The 15,336-nt window shown below is 41.5% G+C and overlaps 1 protein-coding gene across 4 annotated transcripts in view; it reads left to right on the top strand.

The window, feature by feature from the left end:
- The first annotated feature begins 13,781 nt into the window (after positions 1 to 13,781).
- Positions 13,782 to 15,336, top strand: part of adamts17 (ADAM metallopeptidase with thrombospondin type 1 motif, 17) — a 74,298-nt gene continuing 72,743 nt past the window's right edge. For all 4 annotated transcript variants that reach the window (XM_042008668.1, XM_042008748.1, XM_042008817.1 and 1 more), the window contains exon 1: positions 13,782 to 14,081. In XM_042008668.1, the coding sequence (XP_041864602.1) occupies positions 13,856 to 14,081 (226 nt within the window). In that variant the 5' untranslated portion in view covers positions 13,782 to 13,855. The remainder of the gene's footprint in view (positions 14,082 to 15,336) is intronic.

A 15,336-nucleotide genomic window follows, 5' to 3' on the forward strand; every position in this document is an offset into this window, starting at 1 on the left:
TATCCTGGATTTCTTTATTCTGGTTTCGTGCAATACCCCTCAGGCCATGTTTATTTCTGTTAGATTTAGTCCATAGGGGTATAGTCTTTATTTCCTGCAACTCCTCGTCCACCTAGTTAATAGTGATGATTGTATCCCTCTGCACCGCCCACCCAGCTGGAACACCACCCATCCAGCTGGAGCACCCAGCGAGAAAGAAATATTATTTAACACCAAATAAACTGGTGCCAATCTTGGATGTATCTGTACATATTTATTTCACACATTAAAACAAATTTCCGACATCAGTACTGTCATTTAGCAGACACTTTTCTCCAAAGCTAATCCCCCATGTAAGATTGGAACTTCGATCTCCTGCAGACGGATGCGCTACCGACTGACATAGCCGTACGTTTCGACTCCTCTGGCATGTCTTCCTTCTGACACTGGATGACAGCATCTGCCACCTGCTGCCACTATTCTGCCTTTCTGACACCAGTAATGCCCACCAATTAAACATTTTTACGTTTGTAAACGGGCTCCATCAGGATCTGTCTCACACCCCGAAAAATTCCACTTCTTCCGTCTTTTTCCCTCCCAAGCCATCATGGAAATGATGTGATGAATATGTATTACAGACGTCCACCTGATCATTTATAGCCACCATGTGGGCGTGGGAAGGCGTTCCCTCATGTGCACCCGCTTTAGAGTTGATTCTGATTTATAAATGAAAACAGGTGTAGGACGTGCGTGCGCACGCTTTTATAAATCTTAAAGTAGAAGTGCGCTGCATTAACTTTTAGCGCCACAGACGCCGCCTGTAGTTTGCTTTGCTACACACAGTTTGATAAATGAGGCACCAGATCATCATCCCTCCACCTCCGTGTTGGAGGTGTTTGTGCTGATATGCTGTGTTTGGTTTTTGTGCATTCTGACCAGTCATGTCCACTTTGGTCTGGTCTGTCCAGAAGTGTTGCTGTTTGTTCACAATCAGCTTTGCCAGTCTGCACCGTGCTGCCATGTTTTTTGTTTTTTTAATTTGTTTTTTAGAGGCCTCCTGCAGCCCTTCCAAACAAACCACCCTGCTTCAGTCTTTTTCTAACTGGACTGCTATGAACTTTAACATTTAACATGCTACCTGCTGCCTGTTTTCCTCTTGTGAATAATCTGTGTGAAGATGGACTCCAGAAAGTTTGGAAATGACCTGGTAACTCTTCCCAGACTGATGGGCAGCAGCAGTTGTTTCTCTAAGGTCATTGCTGATGTCTTTCCTCTTTGATATTGTGTTAATACACCTGAATTAGGAGCTCAAAATCACACTGAAGATGATCAGTTAGAGTATTGATCAGCAGCTCCTGGCTGATACTGACCCTCTGAATTCTTGTGCAAGCAGTGAGGACGGATGTATTTTTCATGGACTTTTCATTTCTGAAAATGAACAAACATAAAAGACATTTACATAATACAATACCAACTGTAGTCAGTAAATGCATAAAACACAAATGAAAAATAAACATAATGAAATAAAATCATAATATCAACGCAAGATAAGCTCTAATTTTCCTAGCATTTGAAGGCCAGGAAGCTTTTATTAAACTAAACCAAACCTTTCTTAACAGTAGCTCATTCCTAAACTGAGCTGCCTCTCCTGTTAAGATGACTGTTTACTCTTTAAATTTTGACTGAAAGGTTTGTCCCTGTGTTCATAGATGTTTTTTATGGGGTTTTGTTTTAATAAATGGAGCCTTTGAGTTTGATATGTTAGTAAAACTGTAGCCTCCAGCTCCCTGTAAACAAATTAAACAGGATTACAAGATGGGTGGATGTCAAACAAAAGGCTAAAAACGAACACAATCATCTCAGCTCAATCATATTCAGATTTTATTTCTTAAAATGTGTAAAGCTGTGTGAATCTTTTCTTACATGATGCCTCATTTGCAGACCTCCTGAACATGGAAAGGTTTTAAGCAGAGTTGGGCCGATACCAATACTAGCATCTGAAATACTTACTGAGCCTGCCAAAAGTAAGGGGATTGGTACCTGCAAATGTTTCTGTCCGCCATCCAATACCATTGAGGCTCCAGTTTTAAATGGTTAAATGTAAAGTGTAACGAACCACAGAAACAACAAACACGTTTAAAAAACGTGAGGAATTTGTAAAAGAAAGTTTCTGCATTTACAGACAAGGTTTTAGAATTCATTATCCTGGATGGCCAGCTCCTGTCCGTCGTGGAAAACCTCCAATGTAAATCCAATCGGTATCTGAAAATCCTCAGTTTTAACAGAGATAATCATTTTTCGTCCTGATGGGGAAGTTTCCCTGTAATGTCATAAATCACTAAAATTATTTTTCAGTCTTTTTAATTTCTTTTTAATAACATCTGGAACATCAACCCTTGTGTTTTTTGAAGTTGTTCTTTAGGATGCATCTGGTCAGCCTAGAGTTATTTTCCGTATTTAAATGATGGCAGGTCCTTTCTAATGGGATCAACACACAGGAGGCGACGTCACTCATTTATTATTAAAACTGTGCAATGAGGGGAAAATCGCTGCCCTCCTCCAGCCAAGTGACAGGCGACATTCGTTCATGTGAAATTTTACGCTTGTTCGAATAGACATGCACACGGGAGCTTGTGATGTGACACAATTTTCAACTTTTGTGTCATCGAGCCGTGGACATAAAGACCCAACTGCGGGCAGATGAGGCAGCAGGCAAGAAAAACTAAATTTACAAAAACAAAAGACTAAGGTGTCAAAACTGACAAGACCTGAGGGGTATTGCACGAAACCAAGATAAGCGACTAAGCCGGGATATGTTGGTTATCCTGGCTGAATTTAGCCCTAAGTCGGTTGCATGAAAGCAGCTCAAACTAAACCCAGCCAAGTTACTGTGGTGATTTATCCGCTGCAGCTAGCCTGCTCCAGACCAGGCTAACTGCCGGAAGATTAATCCTAGCGCGTCACCTGCATGTCCAACGTCAATTCTGTGAGGAATTAATGTGTTTTACAGCATGTCCATGGTCTTCCTAAGTATGGCGCGTCATTTTAATCATCCAGTATTAAAATATTACATATACAGTCACTGTACATTTAATCGAAATCTGTTCGTAATCGCAACAGCCTTTTTATATGGATTCGAGTTGCAGTATTATTACTCAGGCCAAGTGTTATATTGCTATGCGAATGAAGACTGCTCGTCAAATTGCTGTCAGAGGTTTTATAAATATGTGTTTTATTGCATTAATTGAGATTACAAAACACAGCGGATGAGGTTACAAAGAAATCCGTGACGAGGGCAATGTAGAATATAAAGGTCCAACTCCCCTTCACCTGTTCCCTCTTCATAATGGCTTGCCCTTTTTCGGAGGATGTGCTGGACGAGGAAGCCCGCATCCTCAGAAGAGCATTCAGATGTGAACGAGTCTTCAGGGACAGGTCACATCTCCTGGCCTTTGGAGATGACTATGTCATTGAGAGATACAGATTTTCGGTTACTGGATAAATCACTTCTAGACCTCCAGTCTCCAGTCTGGTCCCGCTCTGCTGGAATGAAGGACCAAAGCTACTTTCCACACTGACTGCTACATGCTGGCAGCAGACTGGCACCTTATTTATCTGGATGGATTTTATAACGTGAAGTTTTGTTTTACAATGACAGAACATGTTTTAGTGGTTGAGCTTCTTATTACAGTTTTTCTCAAATGCTAAAACACAAAAGCCAATCCCCTAAACCAAATGACCAGTTGTCTAAACACATTTACTAAATCTAGCCATCATTTTCCAATATCATAAACACATTTCACATGAAGACACAATTCACAAAACACAATCCTCCGTTCTCATAAATCTAAACACATTTTTCCTTGCTAAAACACAAGTTGCAAAAGAACTCTGTTCATATTCTCAAATGAAAGCTCATGAGATGCAAAATGCTTGCCACAGTCAGCAATATTTGAACACAATGAACACACCTGGCGTCATTCATTACACACAACGACTCAAAATTGAAGACACCTGTTGGTAATGCTGTGACCACATGTATAAAAGCAAGTTCAGAGTGCACAGTTTGCTGAAGATTCCAAACAAACAAAATGGATGAAGGCAGAGTCAGGGGAAGAGGAATTCAAGTCAGAGGAGGAAGAAGAGCTGGCCATGGAAGAAGAGGAGCAGGCCAACGACGAAGAGGAGTTCAAATCAGAGGAGGAAGAGGAGGAGGCCAACAAGGGAGAGGAGAAGATGCAGGAGGGAGAGGAGGAGGTCCAGGATGGAGAGCAGGACAACCTCGCACCATCATTACGGACGAGATGCGAGCAACAGTCATTGACCATGTCATTGTCCATGGCATGACAATGGCTGCAGCAGAGCTAAGAGTCCGTCCAAACCTGAGTAGGTTCACCTTGGCCAGCATTATCAGGGCATTCAGACAACCCAACAGGTATTGTACTCTATTGCTTTCTTTGTCACAATACAGTTTTACAAGCCTGTGAAAGTAGTCTATTGGTTTCAAATCAGTTGTTATACAGTAAAACATGTCAATTGACAACACATGTTTCTTTCTTTAGAGTTGAAAGAATGCCACATAGAGGTGGGAGGGTTGCCATATTTACAGCGGCACAAGAAACCTTCATTGCGGATATGGTTCATGAGAACAACCTCATCAGACTCCGGGAGATCGGAAACAAAGTCATTGCCGATAATTTAAACTTTGAGAGCATTGATGATGTCAGCTTGGCCACAATAGACCGAGTTCTCCGGCGCCAAAAGATGCGGATGAAACAGGTCTATAGGGTTCCCTTTGAGCGCAACTCTGAGCGACACAAAGTTCTACGTTACGAGTATGTGCAAGTAAGTATACATGCATGTTCACATACTGTGTTGCTCAGTGGCCTACATTACTTCTGGACGATACTGTGCTACCTGATTGACTGTTGTTCTCAACACCTGTGCACTTTCACATTTTCACAGAGGATATTACAGTTGGACGCGATGGCCAGACCTCATGAGTACCTCTTCCTGGATGAGGCTGGCTTCAACCTGCAGAAACGAAGGCAAAGAGGCCGTAACATCATTGGCCAAAGAGCCATCACTGAGGTTCCTGGCCAACGGGGGGGGGGGGTAATACTCTTTGTGCGGCCATGGGTTCGGGGGGGGGCTTGTCCACCGGCATGCTGTCCTTGGGTCTTACAACACCCAACGTCTCCTCAACTTTCTAGAGGAGCTAAGAGACATCCTCCTGCTCCGCCAACACCATCCTGGGCCCGCACATCACATTTATGTGATCATTTGGGACAATGTCAGCTTCCACAGAACAAACCAAATCAGAGAGTGGTTCACCACCAACAGTAACCAGTTTTTAAATGTCTGTCTGCCACCCTACTCCCCTTTCCTGAACCCTATAGAGGAGTTCTTATCATCGTGGAGATGGAAGGTTTATGACAGACAACCATACACTAGAGAGAACCTCCTAAGGGCAATGGAGCTGGCTTGTGATGACCTCCCAGTGGAGGCCTTCCAAGGATGAATTCGCCATTCCAGGGCGTTTTTCCCGCGGTGCCTGGCAAGAGACAATATAGCCTGCGACGTGGATGAGGTGATGTGGCCCGATGCAGCTCAGCGACATGATGCCGCAACGTGATTGTGGGGTGTGTGTGTGGTGTGAATAAAGTCAATAAAAAAACTTCACACCCTGATCATGTTTTCAAGAGTACTGTTGTGTGCAATAGATTCTGCCATGAGTCGTGTTACAGTAGTGTACATGCAGTATTTTCTATAGATTTATACTCTTCATATGAAACTCACAAATCTAAATGCCTAATCTTCTGCAGAGATCTAAGAAGATCTGTTACTGTAAAGTTTCTAAAAATATGCATTGGCAGTTATGAAACAAAGACCCGTCTCACAAATTGAGCATTGTGTTTTCAACTGTTTGGCTGTAGTGTGTAATGATGTGTATAGTGTTTACATTTTTGAAAGCTTCAAGCTGCTCTTTTGGTGTGGAAGTTTGAGCTTTGTAGTTCAAAGGTGTGGTTGTGTTAATGTAGCTTTAGAAAAGGGTGTTGTGTTTAGGCATTGGGGAACATGGAGGAAACATTTGTGAAATGTGTTTTAGCATTTGAGAAAAACTGTAATATCATCTCCCTTTTTCCTGGAAATCCTGGTTTTCCCGAGCGTGGCTCTTAGGAGGATTAATATGGAATGTGTCTTTATTCATTTCTGCAAACAGCTTTAATATCTAACATGTGGTGTGAAAGGTAATAGTGAATTGTGCAAAAATGTCTGACATTTCACACATTTCCTTCATTTTATTCTAGACTTTTGGTGTCGCCGTTTCCTGTTTTTCTAGATTTTGTGCGAACGCCTGGGTCAGAGTTTGCGTGGAGGTCGGAACATTTTCCCATCAAGTTTGGTTTTCATAAATCCCAAAAGTTGACTACGTTTGGCGTACGCCAGTTTTTGTTCCTACGCAAGCTTGAAAAATGAGGCCCCAGGACACCTTACTGTCATTAAGTGGACCATGAACTCTTCTGGGTACCAAAGTCTTCTAGAGTCAGATGTGAGTCCATCTGTCCGACAGCTAAAGCTTGGCTGAAACTGTCACAAGCATTCTAGAAGCTGCTGGATCCTGGAGAGGAACACAGAGTCTGACTTCTAGTTTCTGTTCAGTAAATAATGAGCCAGTGTGATCTGTTATCTTCATGTCACGCTAGAAGTTCTAACTTTTCAGGCCCAGTACAGACCAGAGGCCTGGTATATGAAAACTGTGCAGGTTTAATCTGTAGAGAGTAAATAGTAAGAAAATCTGAAAAAGTATGCTCTGAGAAATATCAAAATGCATAAGAATATGCACATGCTCCTTTATAAATCTTGGTGAGCATGAAACAGAGAACACATGCATGAGTCAGTACCTCTGCTATATTATATATATATATGTATATAGCCATTAAGAAACTTATAAAACACACAAATTCATGTTTCTTTTGCCATTTTCAACTTTTTTATTCCTGTTTATTTACTTTTCCATGACATTTTCCATTTATTTTTTTTATTTATTCGATCTTTTTTTTCTCCTTCTCCTTTTAACCCTAACCCTCCAAACATACTCAGCCCACACGTGTCACACATGACTGTGTGACATGACCCACCACCAGGGTGTCACTGCTCCCTTTACTGTGGCATACCCCAAAATTAACCAGTGCTCAAAAACATAAAGCATTGGCTCCAACAAAGACTATTATGTTATTACAAACTAAAAATACAATGAAAGCAAAAGGGCTAATTTTCCCACCGCACACTGCAAAACTTTATTCAAACGTTGTTCTGAGTGAGCTACGGGTTAAACGTGTTGCTTGCTCACAAAGTTTTTCAGCATGCAGTCGGTCACACTGGCTGTGCAAGGAGATCCTTTTGTTGGTTTACTTTAACAATATGATGTTACAATGGCCTTGGGGCCATGTAGATATTGCCATCAGTGCATTGGTTCCTGTACACACACCTTCACAAGGCATACATTTTCAACACTTCTTGGTGGCCTCTTCGCCTAAAATTAATAAGATGCATTCTGTGAGACAGTAGTCACTTTAAAACAATTAGGCATGCCTGTGTCAGCAGTCTTAGTTTGAATTATAAAAAGGTTAGAATAATCATACTTCTAACATTCATTCTTTTCATCTGAAAGTACAAACAGCAATGGTCAAATGCATACAAATGAGTAAGTCTTAATATATACTTGTACTTGTTTAATTTTTACATATGTGGATTTCATTTTGCATGCCAACAGGCAACAATAAACTGAGGATACTGAATGACAATACTATTTTTTTATCGCATATGATATCATTTTGTGAGGAAGAGGCACGACTACATAAGCTTTTTGCTTCTTCCTGTTCACTCTCCAAAATGTAATTTTGTTCTTGTGTTTTTCGAGGTGAAACTGTTCATTTGAGTTGGGCTTCTTATGAGATCTAATTACTTAAATTTTTATTGGTTATTTATTGTTGTTCGAGATAAAACCAAACTATAAAACAGTCGCCTGAAAATACACACACAAGCAAAACTGACATTATGGCAGGTTAGAAATGGCCAAACATACATAAGAAACGGATAAAGATACTTAAATGTTCACGTAAAAGAGAGTAATGTAAACATTTCCATATGTATGTGTTGACAGTTTGAAATTTGCTTTATGTTCACAGATGACACAAGTCTTTGCCTTACAAAACAAATACTGAATCTTAATTTTTATTAATTGGAATTATGTCTAAGACTTATCTGGCTCTTTGCAGGATTTCAGTGCTCTTACAGCTCCTTGTGTAGGCCACAATACCCATTCTTAATCCAACATGATGGTATCACTTCCTCCATCGCCATGGTCTCCTCTCTCCATACCGCTCTGGTCCACATTGCACTGGTCTATAGAAAAAAATACAATAAGAGAGAAAAGCCTGAACAATGCTACCCACCAGTTAAATTAAATAACCATCATTACATTCCAACTAAAAACATCTAACATTAAAAGATGAACAGCTGTTAGTGGACTAACTCATCCTGATAGTGAAATTGCTTTTACCGCCATAAAGCAATGGCACAAATACATAAACACTTTTGTACGGTAGACAAACTGCCTTCAATTTTTTCTCCTCAATCAGCTCTCGTTTTCTGTTTCCTCTGTCATAGTACAGCAATGTTTCTCAGTTTAGAGTCGCATGGACTGGTGAAGAAACTGTCCAAAGCGTCTAGACTGTACACACCACAGCACATGTCCTTCCTGGCCTTCATTCCTTTACCAAGGAAAAGGCATGCCCCAAAAACAAACAGGAGTGCTTTTTCTTAGTTCACACAAACGTCCCAAGTGCTGCTGGCCAGACATGAATTTTTGCTTTGTCCATTTCTGCTATCCTCTTCCATAGTTGTGCAAGTGGGTTTTTTGCACTTCTGACACTGAGTCTGACTGAACAGAAATTAATACAGCATAAATCTTTGCAAAACATGTGTCACGGTGTTCTCCAACTTCTCTTCTTCTTCTTTTGAAAATTCGCTCCTGTTTTTTCTACCATGTGCCTTCCGTTTCATTGGAAATGATTTCCTTTTCAAGTGAAATCCACTCTCACACACACTAGTAGAATTTCTTTCATACATACTAGTGAAATGTGATTTCAGAAATTTCACTAAAGTGTGTGAATGATTTCAGTATGATATATGAGAGGTTTCACCATAGTGTATACATGATTTCAGTATAATATAGGGGAGGTTTTAGTATAATGTGTGCATTATTTAAATTTGACATGTGTCTGTGAGAGGGTAATTCTGAATAACGGCCCCTCATACATTTGCGAGGATACACCAACAAACACGAGTGATGTTTTGTATTGTATCTTCTGTCTTACTGTGAACTTATTCTACGCTGTATCTTATAAGGTGGACAGCTTTCTGATCCACCCACCCATCCACCCATCTATCCATCCATCCATCCATCCATCCATCCATCCATCCATCCATCCATCCATCCATCCATCTATCCACCCATCCACCCATCCATTCATCCATCCACCCACCCACCCACCCATCCATCCATCCATTCATCCATCCACCCACCCACCCACCCATCCATCCATCCATAGCTAATAGTACCTGATAGTACCTGGTAGTAGCTGATAGTACCTGGTAGTAGCTAATAGTACCTGATAGTACCTGGTAGTAGCTGATAGTACCTGATAGTACCTGGTAGTAGCTGATAGTACCTGGTAGTAGCTAATAGTACCTGATAGTACCTGGTAGTAGCTAATAGTACCTGATAGTACCTGGTAGTAGCTGATAGTACCTGGTAGTAGCTAATAGTACCTGATAGTACCTGGTAGTAGCTGATAGTGCCTGATAGTACCTGGTAGTAGCTAATAGTACCTGATAGTACCTGGTAGTAGCTAATAGTACCTGATAGTACCTGGTAGTAGCTGATAGTACCTGCCTGCAGCACCAGAAGACCCAGAAAAACGTGTGTCTCCGCCCTAGCTGCGCCTGTCTTCCTCTTCCTCCTCTGCTCGCGTTATGACGGATTCTCAGATGTTTAATGAGGTTTGAGGTCTTCAAACACACACACACATCAAACTGCATGTCGTTGCTGTTTGTGGAGCTGAAATATCTCCACTCATCACTGCATGTTGGATCACTGAGCAGTGAATGAACCGCTGCATCTTGTTTCGCATATGGAAGGCGGAAGAAGTAGTTCCTACCTATCCTGAAAGTTTAGTTATATAAATGTTGGTATAGGAGAAATAGATATGTCACTATTGATTCGCACATGACTACTATTTATTCTTCTCAGATACTTAAACCGTAGGCTTGATTTTACTTACCCACTTATTCATTTATTTGTTTATTTGTTTCATCGGTGTGTGTATGTTTTAGAGTGAGAAATCAGAGATGTGGCGTAAGAGCATGTGAAGCCACTCAAATGTGTGAGTCTCACGAGTTTCATCTCCAAGTCAGCCGACTGCCTGTGTATGTGCGTGATGCTGACCACTGGTCTGTTACAGCCTTATAAGTCTGGACAAAGTGTAACATTAATTAACATTCATCGATAAAACTTCATTTTACTAAACTTTGTTGATGTAATCTCAACAACAGATGAATAACTTGTCAGGTACAGTTTTGCTCCAGCATTTCACATTAACTTTTCTGCAACAGCCACTAACAAGTGTTAGTACACTAGTTAGCACTGCTAGTTAGCCTTGTTGCGACTATCTGGTCCTATCATTTTAGTCGCTCTGGGTGCGGGGGATCCTGGTCATAACGCGCTTCATTAAACCAATGTCCAGACTGAAAGGTAAGTTTGGGGTGCATTCCCATTTTTTGAATGAATGAATGACAAACTGAAGTCCAGGATGGACTACAGCAACAGGATGGATGGATGGCGTCTGTCTGAGTTTATGGCAGGGATGGAGGTATAGTGAAAGGTGGTGGAGAAGTGTTAAGGAGAGCAAGAAGCGATGGAAGCGTTCAGAAGTGGTAAAAACCGTGCAACTTCCCATTATCCAAGCACACCGTGCACTATCACCTCCATGCCTATACGCACTTCCCCTAAACACCTCCACCAATGGTCGAGGGAAATATAGGTCACCTGTGCCATTCCAAACATAAACAAACACCACCACCTGAACCAAACAGTGAATAGAAATAATGGCTCCTACACACTGGCCCCAATTGTGTAAACAGCACAATTTACCAAACACCACAGAAAGGAGCCTTAAAGGTACCAAACACCGTGAAAAGAGCCCTTAAAGTGTGTAGCCCCAAGTTTCTTTTTCCCTTTTAAACTGCTTCATGCAGGAGAAAGATCTTGGCAATGGGTCCTCACTAATCCGTCTTTATCTGAGTATTAATAATCATTCCCAGGATCCAGGAACCAAGAGGAGCGGTGGGGTGAGCGCTTCCAAATCATCCACTTCTTTTGAAACCTTTGTGATGGGGCGGTCATTGAGGATGGCTTCCACTTCACATAAAATGGTTTGAAGATTCTCATCATCTAATGTCTGTTGATGTGGAACGGAGAACAGCACCTTTCGGACTATTCTGATGAGACGCTCCCACACACCTCCATGATGGGATGCGGTAGGTGGATTGAAAATCCAGTCAATCTCCTTTTACAACAGAGCTTGGTGGATTTTGGTATGGTCTACCGCTGCCAAAGCCTCCCTAAATTCACGCTCTGCATCAATAAAATTTGTGCCATTGTCTGACCTCATTTAATGTACTGGATCTCTCCGACATATAAAACATCTTCTGGCATTGATACAGGAGTCAGTTGTCAATGAATATGTCACCTCCAAATGTACAGCTCGGCTGGCCAAGTCAGTAAAGATAACCCCAAATCTTTTGACCACTGCTCGCCCTCTCTTAACCTCAATAGGCCCAAAATAGTCCACTCCTACATTGGTGAAAGGCGGCAAGTCTACACAAATTCGTTCCTCAGGCCCAATAGCGGTTATATGCAGAACATGCATATTTCATATTTTATTGATATTTTTATGTGATTTTCCCCCATCGCCTTGGCGCCCCCTCCTGGTGCAGCGCCCCATGCGCCGCATATATTGCATACCCACTTTTTGCACCACTGCCAGTGGATCTACAAAATCACCAAACATTTGACCCCAGGTCCACATTATGAAGAGAGTCATTTTACAAGGTCTAGAAGTTATTGTAAATGTTCACAAGTGTACATTTCCACATTGGTGTGGTAGCCTAATCATGACCATCTGAACTGACTCATATGGTGGCCCTGAACTGTCACAGCAACACAAAGTCACAACACTTCACAATAAACCGCAACACCAATACAAAAGTATTTTGTGCAGCCTACGGTTGCATTAACCGGCGCAATATAATACTTACCTTTTAAAGCCTACCTGTGGGGACAAGTTGGTATACAGTGTCCTTAAGTACCCTCAAAAAATATATGACTCACTGTCCCCATCAAACAGCTCTCAAAGTGTGTTAATGTTTTTGATAATTATTATTATTTTTTTTAGGAGGCTGGAATAAGGGCATTTTTCGCGGTCTGAAAAATGGGTCAGGCACCAAGTGAGTCAGGCAATGTGGCAGCACGAGACTTATCAATTGCGGACATTCACGCTGCTTTAATGGCAGAGTAAGAGCCTCTATCCCTATTTGCAAACATTTCTGCAATCATATGTGACCACAGCACATTGCTAAAACCCAATTTGGAATTGAGAACCAACATTTCATGCTTTGTCTTTGTTGTCTCTGTATCACTCAATGTAAGGCTGCATGACATTGCAAAACTACCCTGGAGTTTGAGTGCCAGCACACCCAAGAAATTGTGCAAAACAGTTCTTTTTTCAAAAGTTTTAGTTGCCTGTGTGTGTGTGTGTGTGTGTGTGTGTGCGCATGCTTGTGTGTGCGTGTGTGTAACAGAGATAAATTCACATGTTTAAACTTGTTTATTAACGTGTCAAAATGTGACTCTGCCAAGATGGCGATGGTAGGAACCGCCCAACGAGCTTCACTTTTGCTCTTCAGAAACCTACGGATTACGTCACAGAGGCTCCGTCCATCTTTTATATACAGTCTATGACTAGGACTTAAAATCGTTCACTTCCTGTATCGTAACATCTATCAGCACTCAAATTGTGCTGTGTGGAAAAAAAAAGGTCTAACTTAAGTTGTGACTTTGTATTGCTGTGACTCTTCAGGGCCACCGTAGACTCACCTCTGAAATCACATCTATTAAATTAGAAAGATAGAAAAGATAGAACAAGTTATCCCTTTACCTTGGAAATGTTTTACATTTAAACATAAAATTTGTACAAATTGGAATTACAGTTGCTTGTAATAAAATATTACAGTTAATATCTTTTATATTCTATTTTCATATTTACCAAATCCTTTCTAGTCAGGTTGGACCCTCTGGTGGGCAGGTTTGGGCCCCCGGACCGTATGTTTGACATCCCTGATCTTGATGACGTCCACATGACTAAATGCATTGAGTTGCTGCCCTGTGATTGGCTTCTTAAATATTTGCCATAACAGGTGGAGGTAATCAAGTGGTTGGAGGTTTTGATCTGTCTTCCATTCAGCATGAGATAAAACTTATTAAATATCAATATTAATATTTATTGGAAATAATCCTGATAAACAGACCACACAAATACCACGGATGTAATTTATGGTCCAGTCCTGCGGTCTGGATACTTGTCTAAACTCTTCTAGAAACCACCAGTATGCCCAGCGGATCCCAGCTCATACTTGGGTCCAGCTGTCTGAGGGATGGGGGGTTAATAATGGTCCTAACTCCAAACAAACATGAGACATTTGGACCAGAACTTGTGATTCTGTTCATTTCTTTTGTCCCTTTGTGAAACTTATGAGGGCAGAGCTAGAGGCCGGTCTAGGAGGGGGAGGCGGGTCCAGCTCCAGTTCCTGCAGCCTGGTTACCAAACCTCTTCCCTCCGACTGGAGGAACAAAAGTTCTGCAGGACCCGAGCTCGGTCAGGTTCTCAACGTAAAACCGAACCTTCGCTTCATGATGCTGGACAGCCATGTTCTCCCTCTGCTGCTGTGTCTGCTCTGCACCGGAACCGGGGCTGCCGGTAAGTTTGGATCAGTTGGACTCAGTGTTGTCTACGTGTGTTTCAGCTGAATCCGAACCAGCTGACCGAGCCGTGGTGTCAGCTGGAACCGGTTCTTTGGTCCGGACTGTCGCCAGCTACACATTTTTGCAAAGCAGCCGTTTGGCGCTGAGCCCAGTTAGCATCGGAACCACTAACCCGGTTCTGTGTTCGGATCGTGTCGGTGATTCGGCTCGTTGCCTCTTTCCGTCTTAGATAAACACACCGTCTGAAGGTCCGGTTGGTTTTGAAGATGCCGGTTTGACACACGTCTGAACCGGTACCGGTAGCAGTGCTGCAAACCTCACCAAGTTTAACTCTCTGACCTTTGTCTGCTGGACAAACCGGGAGCTGATTAAATAAAACTTAAAAACTAACTGAGGATCTAAACTGGGATGTTGTTCTGGGTGGGTTCTGTTTAGTTCTGGTGGGTCTGATAAGGCCTCAGAGCTTTTTAACCAGCTGGGCTGACTGTAGATCAGTGTATGAACAGGAACCAGGTCCCTGTCAGAGCCTCTGCAGTATGCTGTAAAAACGTGTTAGTAGTTTAAAACTATGATGGAAACTGAATTGAATGTAGCTGTTAACCACATTCAGGTCAAATCTAACCTTAAATCGAAGCGTTATGTTGAAATGATTTATGTTAAATGTAAATATTAAGTCTAAATCTAGATGTTTAAATATAATTTCTGACAGAGCATGACAATTAACTGTAACACAACAAGGAATCATAAAGTTATATTAATAGTAGTAGAGTTCCTTCTAAGCACAAGTGGCTTTCTGCTTCTGTTTATTTCTGAACGTCTCCCAAAATGCAACTGTGAAAACTGAACAAAAAATATTAGAAGGAAGATACAAATGGTGCCAGTATAACATAAAAATAACAAGCAGAGCATGCAAAATAACATAAAATCAAAGTAAAATACAGACAATAAACAAGCAAACCTCATTGGCTGCACGTTTCTTCCAAGGGAATACCGCTATGGAGCAAAATCAGGGCCAAAATATTTATAAAAAAGACTTTGAAAACCATTGAGAGGCAGGCCCTGGACAGGTCACTAGTCCATCGCAGGGCCATCAAATTTCATTTCAATGAGAATGTTTTGCATTTTTTAAACACATAATTTTTTTTTTTATTTTATTATTTTTTTATGCAAGTTTAAAATTCCTCTTTTGGCCCTGAGCTGGCGTGATGGGCGGGGTTACAGAAGAAAGGGGTGTGGAATCATGACTGACA

Source organism: Melanotaenia boesemani, chromosome 1 (genome assembly GCF_017639745.1).
Source record: "Melanotaenia boesemani isolate fMelBoe1 chromosome 1, fMelBoe1.pri, whole genome shotgun sequence".
Lineage (NCBI taxonomy): Eukaryota > Metazoa > Chordata > Actinopteri > Atheriniformes > Melanotaeniidae > Melanotaenia > Melanotaenia boesemani.